The 9,692-nt window shown below is 40.4% G+C and overlaps 1 protein-coding gene across 1 annotated transcript; it reads right to left on the bottom strand.

The window, feature by feature from the left end:
- Positions 1-4,541: 4,541 nt before the first annotated feature.
- TEX36 (testis expressed 36) lies at positions 4,542-9,328 on the bottom strand. The gene is given in 4 exon segments (XM_057378426.1): positions 4,542-4,832; positions 6,144-6,224; positions 8,282-8,413; positions 9,272-9,328. Coding segments are annotated over 4 exon segments (561 nt in total).
- Positions 9,329-9,692: the final 364 nt, after the last annotated feature.

Below are 9,692 nucleotides of genomic sequence, written 5' to 3'. Positions count from 1 at the left end.
TCCTGTCAGAAACAGCATGGTTTGCGTTACAAAATTTGTCTCTCAATCCATAGAATATTGAAAAGGATCACAAAAATATATACYCACTGCAATCAGGAGTACTGCTTTATGACCACTATTTTTACACATCCCACAGCAAAGAATTAAAAGGAAAGGTATTCCTCATATTATTCTGACTTTCTGAACTGGTTCAGACGACCTGRAAAACCTCCACTCTCTACCCCATCTGTAGAGCTGCTGCCTTATAKTTGTAATAGTTAACACTGGCAATGTGAGAAAGCACAGGATTTTTCCTGGTTCAGGGCGCTGGGCACTCACCTGGGAGCAGGCACTCCTGAGTACCTGAGTTCCAGTTCTTGCAGTCCCAGAGGTCTCCTCTGAGCACTTCTTTGCTTCTGTTTGTATTAAACTTACCTGTTTCAAACTACGTTTTTTTCTGTACACCACATTTAAAAATGATCATTTGAAATACTTCACTTTCAGGTAAATATAGTGAAGAATAACAAGTTTGATCAGAGGTAACATGCTTTTCATAAAAGCTGCTGCCTGTATAAATCAGAAATGGGTGTTTTAGTGGTTCATTCACACCCACRATGGCTAAACATCCAATTTAAGATCAGTTAGGATTGCTTCCCTSTTGATTGGACTTGCAATTAATTAGATATTACACAAATAATGTTTTAACAGCTTGTTATTTTATTACTTTGTTGGAGAGGCAGGAACAAACCAAAAAATTTGGGATGAGTCAGCTCTGTATAGCTCTTTCCCACTCCAGAGTGGAATGGGCCTCTGTCCTTGCCATGTACTGCTCATTAGATAATGCATCAGGAGYAGGGGAGCCATAAGGAAAATTAATAATAATAATAAAGTTAGTGTACTGTGGCTTAAAGATACAGATGCTCAAGAAGTTTCTGCTYAATTTCAGAAATTTCATTTCTTGCCAACAAGCATGGTCAGTGTATCAATGTAAACATTTGCATTAGATACATTTCCATTAAATACTTTCAGTTCAACATCAGCACCACCACATTTATACCAATATTTTCCTCAGTTACAGATATGTTAAACCAGTATAAGAGCATTTAAAGAMGCTTAATATTATCCACACATTAACTATATCAATGTAAATAAATGAGCATCAACTTTGGGTTTAGGCAGAGCTGGGATAGGATTCCCACCATGTAACTGTGTAGCCTAGGGAAGGAAAAGGGCTTATCTCCAGKGCTACATCGAGTTACTGCACTCTAACCTTGAGAGTACATGCTAAGAACAATTACAGCTACATGGAGTGATGAGATTGTGAACACAGTGATTAGATTAACAGCAGATGACTTGCAAGTCAAACTGCTGCATCCCCACTGCATTGCCAGCTCCATCAGCAGCAGCCCTCCCCCTTGAAGTGCTCCCCACAGTCCCAGCTTTAAGGACTTCAATAAAGTCTTTAGACACCAAATAAACAGACAAAATTCCCATCTTGCCTCCTATTGTTCCAAACCCAAGATGTTCTCATACAACATCAGGATCTCAAACAACAGCATTTCACTGGCCACAACACTGCATGAATGACACAGCTATAAAAGGTGACATCCATCTTACCAGGCACTCATGGTCCGAGTGACAGCAGCTTTGAGGGAGACTATGTCCTCACACCTTGTTAGCAACCAGGGCAGAAACAAGGAGAAAAAAAACAAACACATCTTTAAAAAGTGAACATAACCATGCAAACCCAGGCACAAGACTGCTATCCAATGCAGCAGCACTAGCTACCTGAGAACCAAGCAGGCTTCAGCCAGAACAGGAAAACTTCAGTGGCAAAGTTGCTACTCTTCAGCTCAGCTTTATTAATCATGGAATCACAGAGTAGCCTGAGTCAGAAAGGTCTCACAAGGATCACCAGTCTAAATCCTGGCCCTGCACAAGACCCCCAACAATTCCCCCCTGTGCATCCCTGGCAGTGCTGTCCAAATACTCCTGGAGCTCTGGCAGCCTCGGGGCTGTGCCCATTCCCTGGGGAGCCTGGGCAGTGTCAGCACCCTCTGGGGAAGAACCTTTCCCTGATATCCATCCGAAATCTCTCCTCACACAGCTTCATGTGGGGCTCAGCTCAGCAGCAACTCAATAAAACAAAGGAGCTTGCAGCCACCTGCCCAGCCCTCTGGTTTAACTTTTTAAAATTGATTTTGTTTGAGTTCTGTGAATTTAAGTAACACAACACAAAAGAAGATTTCCTATAAACATTTTGTAGACAGTCCCTACACTAATGTAGGCTGAGGAGAAACAAAGTGCAACGCTGCTCGCTGGAAAGGATTATAGGATGAAGTCTGTTGCTTCTGTAAAGAGGGTGTTTGAGGTTTTCTTACTAAAACAAGGCACAAAAAAGTCCATCTTCATCARCACCACTTAGAACACTTAGGCTGATTTAACCCACAGTATTCTCATTCTGCTGAGTCTACCTACACCCATCTGATCCCAATTAACTCCCAGATAGGTGCATTTTCCTGCACTGCCTAGAAAATTTTGGGGGAATAACCAGCCTTACTTTTGTCTCCTACATTTCTCAAGGAGCAAAAAAAAAATCCATGCTMAAAAATGTTTTAACTCAATCGGCCCTTCTTCTCAGAGACATCATCACCACAGGATTAAACAAACTGATGGTTTCTATCCAAAGTACACAAAGCTATGACTTTTGGAATTTATCTGGGGAATTCATTATTCATTTCCAAATTCAGTGTATTTTGTGTCCTGTTATTTACCCAAGAAACACTGGCAGAGCATGAGATATGTGGGAATCACCTGTTTTGTTCAATCCAGCAGAGTGTATTTCGATTTATAGGAGTTCCATGATTTCTTCAGTTTCTCCTCTTGTAATCTTTATTACAATATAGTTGAAAATATACATGAATCTACATTTTAATAAAAATGTGAAGAAGGAAAAAAAAAATAAATCTGGAATGTTTCTATTGGTGTTTTAAGACATAACAAACTACAGCAATTTATTTCACCAAATCCAGTTGTAATGCTAAACCACAGATAAACATTACTAATGGAGCAAGAATGTGCTCCTTCCTTCTGATGGAGATCCAAGATTGCCCTTTGGAGTTTGCCAAACAGCATGGGGCACTTCATTCACCATGTGATTGGCACACACTYCAGTTCTGAATCAGTTTGGGGATGAAATTGTTGGCTAAAGCCCTGGAAATTCTGACTCTGGAGCTGTCAGGCAGGCTGTCTTTACTTTGAGAAAAAGCAATTCTATTTAATACACTATGTTACTTGGCTTTTATTTGGTTTTACATTGTTCATTGATGTTTTGAATTTTGATGAATTGTGCAGCCCCCCAAGAACTCTAATAGGGGCAACTTAATTTAAAAAACCCCAAGTTTATTATTTCAACATGTGCTAATAAAATTGCTACATGTTTAGGGAATCTAATCCCATCTATTTAGATGGCACACAAAAGGCCACCAGCCACTGCATGCTGACACCAAAAGATGTATYTGTTCACTGAATGGCAGAATTGTCATTTCTAGACTGAGCTCATGTTCAAGGCAGCTCTAACAGTATAGGGAATTCTAAGGGCCAAAGGTTTATTTTTCCATTTATCTYGTAAATAAAGGAAATTATCTCATAAACTTATGATTAATTTTTTTTAGTCAACATTATTTTGCATAGCAACAAGCTTACTTGTAGGATATTTTAAGACATGCAGTTTGGTTTATTATTTTATTGATATTAATGGAAATGATCCAGAGGAGAAAAAAACATCATCTGGAGGTCTGACTCCATTGCCTGCCACATCCTAATGTCAGTGAATWTYCTKGGAGCAGAGTGCTTGGAGGATTGGGATTCTCTTCCTCAGGGACATGTAGCTATAAAATCCTGAGTTTTTTTCAGATATAGTCCACCTCACACTCAAACCTCCATGCACTCTTCCACTWCAGCTTTTTGTCCCCTTACAGCCATGAATCAAATTTGTGAGTGCACAAACCTTGTTCACATCACCCTTTCTTTTTTCCACWTCTACAAGCTGCTGTGTTATAACCTAACAGGACCCTTATTTTGCACAGCAATCTAATGCACTTCTTTTTTATCTGCTTTCTCTAATGGCTGGTCACCTGCCTTCTCAGCTATGAAATCTTTCAGAAATTTTTCTCTTACCTGCACACACATGGGTTTGGCTCCCTGCTGTGGTAATCCCTGAGGATCCAGTTCCATTATGCTCCTGTRTCAATATAGGTGCTGTCAGCTGCCTGAGGTACAGCCCTGCCACCGAATCAGAAGCTGAAGGAGCTTTTGTAGCAAGATGAGGGTCAACCAGTATCAGATAACACAAGCACAATCCCTATCTCTGTTCTCCTAATAAAGGTATGTCTAAAAATATGCAGAGTCTTGCTTTTCCTTATAATGCTCCTCTTCATTCAACTTTTTATAGCAATGTATGTTTTCATAATTGTAATGTAAAGTTGTTGATATCAATGAACTGCCACGTGCACTTCACACAAATGTTTATTTCTTCACCATTTATTTGAGTTATGAACTGTTCAGGTTTGCCGGGTCCAGAGATGTTTTGTTAATYAAGGTGACTTGTATGGCTGCAGGGCTTTTTCATCCTCAGGAGCAGGTTTGTCGCAGGGGTGGGTGTGGTGTTTCGGGTAGCGCCTGCAGCCACAGCTCCCGGCGTTATCTGCAGGAATCTGTTCGCCCTTAAATGAAGTCCGGTAAACGGTTAAGAAGTCATCTTTGCCGCTTTGGTCTGTTTCAGGAACCCACTCGAATATGTTATGGGTGTTCTTTCTCTGCTTCTCTGGATCCAACTTCCTCAGGCCCATGCCCTAGGAAAAAAAAAGGGAAAGAAAAATTCATGTAAACATATGACTTCCAGTCACAGCTTCACAGATGAATCTTGTAACAGTCACTACCCCACTGGGAAGTGAACGAAGCTGTTACCACAGTGATTTCAAGAACTCACGGTTGATCTTTAGCAAGTTAAAAATAATATTGTCAGACTTGCCTGTATGAACATTTTTGGTTGCATATATAATGGGAAATCTGCTGACCTTCCACCTCTCAGTGCTAATAAAGCACTTTTACTTTGCATTTCTGTAGCACACCATCTACTCAAGGCTATTTAGCTACACTCRGCTAAATTAATCTTCAGAGGCACCCAAAGAAATAGGTTAATAATTCTAGGTTTGGACTGCAATAACGAAACTGAGACAGACCATGAAATCTGAATCTTCAATGCTATCCCTTGTGTGTCCAAACACAGAGACACAGAGCTTGATTTTCACACTCCACAGCTTGCAGGAAATTTATCTGGAATTATGGTTGATCAGTATCTCTAAAACTATGAGATACTGCACAAAGCTCACAGAAATGGAAATTACTCAGTGAATAATGAATTCSAAAAAGTCTAGGCCTGTCAGAGCCCAAAGTCAAACAAACTTTCTATATTGCAATTCACTGCTTCTTCCTTTACTCATTATCCTGTGAACTGCACTATTTCTTTTGCTGCCTGGAATGATATCAACAATCTAACGAAAGTAGAAGACATGAAACTCTTGCCAYACAGAAAAGGCCAAAACAATTTAAATTCTAGTCAAAGTTGTGGCTTCTGCAGCATACATTTAAACAGGTGTATTGTAAAGAGATGYGGATTGGAAAAGAATGCATTCTTCAGACATACTGTGGTGATCCTATGGATTTTGGTTAAATTTATGATAAAGATGAGWCTGAACAAAATATTTGGGACTGCAAATTACAAGTGGCTAGATGTTACAAAAATTCATTGCAAGGCAAATGACTTTTAGCAGACTAATRGGGCATATACCTATATACAAAACCAAAACAGGAATACTGGAAAATGCCTGTCAGACACTTAGGTCATGGCTTTTTGTTCCCTTTGGATTGTGCCACTCTTAGTGAGTGCATGTGCTGCCCTACACTCCTGACAGTCCCAGAGAAGTCTCACCTCTTTACTAATAAAAAGATAAAAAGTGTATTTTTTCTCATTATTTACATTGTTCTCTTCTCACTAGTTTTAACTATTTTTTTTTCCAGGGCATAGAAAAGATACTGTGTTTAATCTCTGGCAGACCAATAGATCTGAATTTGCTTGATTTGTCTCAGTGCTGTTTACTTACCAAGTCAAAATACTCTGCTGCATTGCATATGTCATGTCTGTTGTCATGAGAAGAGAATGGAAAATTGTTGTTTCCAGCTTTCTGAAAGAAATTAAAGCAAAAAAAAAAAAAAAGGAATTTTCATATACCCTGTTTGGAGTCTACCAGTGTTAGTTCTTACATTCTGAAATTACAGCTGCCTTTGTTCTAGCACAGAAGTCATATTCCTATGTTAAATATTCAACTGCACATTATTTTATAGGGGTCGGTCATATGGACTTTCTATTTTTTTTTAATAAAATCATTAGGGGAGTTTGTAGGATATATACATGTTTAATGTAAAAGTGTGACTTTTCAAATAAATGATACATTCTGTTTGCAAAGCAGCAAAGTGCTGGCTATATGTCAGGATTGCCTTGCTTGATTTAGTAGGAGGCCTAAAGCTAATTAAAATAAACTACAAAAGGGACCTCAAAACTGAATTAGTCTGTGATTTATGAACTGAATGTCATGGACACTGCTTGTTRCAGGGGAAGTGGAGGAGGTATTAATTGCTTAACTAATTTATAATCTCATTCTTTAACGTGATGTTCATTCAGTCTCTAAATGAAACCAGAGTTTCCGAACGAAAAAAAAGGACAACTGCAAAAGAATTATTTTAGAAATAAYGAACATATTTGACTTTTTCAATGTTTGTTATATATTATTGCAATATTCCAACTATTGCATTCCCCTCCAAACAAAAGAGCAAGTTTTAATGTAACACAGTCTAAAAGAGATGTTTCAAGAGTRGAGGAATCTGAATCAGTTCTAAAGATCTGTGTAACTGCAAGACTGATCCAGCAAGAAGATTCACCAAACACAAAATCTGCCTGCATGGGGTCAGCTGCATGGTCAGATCTAAGGATTTCTGGTTTACTGGAAAGATTCTCTGCCTTTTTTTAGGTATGTTCACAGGTTCACTYGTCTCATACAGATTCAACCAGACTTTAGTTCAGTGGATAAGTAAATTCAACAGATAAATTCTCAGAAATGTGTTTAAAAATAAGCACCTTTTAAGTCTGTAAAATTTCTTTACTAAAATATCCTCCTGCATTTACGTGTCAATCTCAACATTTCAGGAAYAGTGTTTATTACCAGTGCCTAAACAAGCTTCCTCAGATTGTCCCGTTTCAGCCTTTAGTGCATCTTCGTGTTCTCACCACTGATCTCATATTAATTCTCCATTTATGACAGATAAGAATTTCCCTAGTTCTGTTTAAAAGTGAAGGGCTGCTAAAGACATGAACCACCAGGTGAACAGTCACACTGGTGTTGATAAAAGGTCGCTCTATCTTGGTTCTCCTTTGCAGGCTGTAGCTAAGGCCAGACGTTCCACAGAAAGGTAACTGTAATATTAACACACTGTATACTCACATTACAGTATAATCTCCTTTTCAGTAGCCCCAAGCTTCCCTTTTAMATATTCCTTCCAAGCCCATTTCTGCCCTTCATTATAGCAAAAYCTGTGATATGAACCCATTGTAATTGCTGTGCTTATAGAGAATGAAAATAGAAAATGTTCTGTGCACCAAGTGGGTGGGTAAAGCAAAGCTCAGTGTCATGATAAAATAAGGACATGAAAACATGCTTACAACACTGCAACATTTTAAATATTTGTGATTTTAAAAAATACTGTACTTCACTTCATCCTAACATTTTTCACTAATCTCATTTTTAAGCAAGCCTTAAAAGTGTTTCAAATGAGACGCTTCTAACATTTAATGATCAAAAGAACAACCCCTTTGTGTGAATATACTGAATTTCTGACATTCATTTCCAAACAGCTGATCAAATTTCAATTAAACCTTCKTACAGGGCTTTTCACACAGGTTGTGGGTTGAGATTGATCATAACGTATTCTGTGTCTCAACAGCAAAAGAGAAAATCAGCAATAATACAGCAGGACTTTGAGCAACCAAAATTATGAGTGAGTAACAGGGAAATATGTTTCTTCCGCAGCACAGGCAGCAATCACTTCATCCCCTGAGGCACAAAGTCTGCCAGCCCGCTGTGACTGCTCCGCTAACGACCCTGAGTGCTGTTCTTACTTACAACTTAGCGAGTGACAACTTGCAAAAGAGCTCCGAAAAATCGGCTGTGCTGCCACAGGAACTCACCTGCTCCCGGGCTTTGTATTCCAGCGGCATTCTGTGCTCCTGGCCCAGAGCGGCTGCAGAGTTTAGGACATGTCTTAGTGCGGAGCTTGTTACTGACTCGAGCTCACCCTGCTCCTCTCCAACGTGAATAAACTGGAAAATAATGAAGATTATCAAGCCAACTAAACATCACCACCACCACCAACCCCACACAACCCCGTCCCCAAATAAATCTGATCAGAAATGTGGACAAAATTGTATTTTCCCATGTATTTTTTATTACGTGGATTGGAGCAGCACCTAGTGGCGTCTGGAAAAATGAGGAGCCTCATACACACATAACACAAACCCTACCAAAGACCTTTGGGTAAGTAACCAGACAAGAATTTTAGGAACCTTCACGACAAGAATGTTCAGCAACTTTCTGAAAACTGTTTATAGAGCAATAACCACCAAGSAAAATCACTTAAACTTTTTTACCCTTATRCTACTCCTGCTGTCAGYTGGACAGTTTTKGTTTTTCTGGCAGTTTCRGTGACACTTGTACAGGGTTGAAAGCACAAAATTTTTGGGAATAGCTCAACTAAAGATAAGCCAAAGGGCTCAGAAAGTGAGGAACAGCCTGTGCCAGGAGGGTCACAGTGCCCTGGGATGCCAAGGTGTTCCAGCCCAGCGTTTCTGATGGGATCACAGTGTTCTCCTGGAGGCGAATACTGAGGCAAACCTTGGCTGGAGTTCTCCAGAAGAGAATGTTAATCTAACTATCAAAAAAGAGACCTCCAGCATTGCTGGAAAACTGTAAAAGATAATTCCAGCCAGGGTTAGTTAGCAAGCCAGAACTTTCACGTGCTTCCTCTGAGTACCTTGGATACTTTTTCCTTACAGACCTCAGGAGYGGGAAGACTCATTTCTGGCTAAAGCACAAAGTCACCCCTCGCATGGTGCTTTTTTTGGAGAGTTTAAGGATAAAGAAGCCTTGTGGGGGACACGGGGCCCCTGCCCAGCCCTTACCCAGTCCCCAGCGCGTCTGGGCTGGTCGTTGGGTTGCTCAGATTTGTTGTCAGACATGGCTCGGTGTCACTGCCACCCCTGCACGCTCGGCCGGCGCCACCGCGGCTCCTTGGTGACCTGCTCACGGTGCGGGGGCGGTGTCGAACCCTCCGCTGTGACCTCAGAGCCGCCCTGGTGCTGCGGGGAGATCCACGCAACCAGAGCAACGCCGGGCAACGCTGCTCCTGCCCGTGTGTGTGCCGCAGGGAAGGGGGAAATAAAAGCTGGTGGAAGGATGGAATGTGGAAAACAAGTCCGTTCTGCGCAATCACTTCAGTCACACTGAAATAGGAATGCTCGGAGAAAGGAGGGTTGTGTGACGGGAAAACCCAAGGATGTTAGGGATAGAATTTTTAATATGTAACTTCCTGCTCTTTTGAAA

This window comes from Malurus melanocephalus, unplaced genomic scaffold (genome assembly GCF_030028575.1).
Source record: "Malurus melanocephalus ecotype Western Australia unplaced genomic scaffold, MMel_1.1 scaffold_358, whole genome shotgun sequence".
Taxonomy (NCBI): Eukaryota; Metazoa; Chordata; class Aves; order Passeriformes; family Maluridae; genus Malurus; species Malurus melanocephalus.
This window is presented reverse-complemented; position numbering and strand designations above follow the sequence as displayed.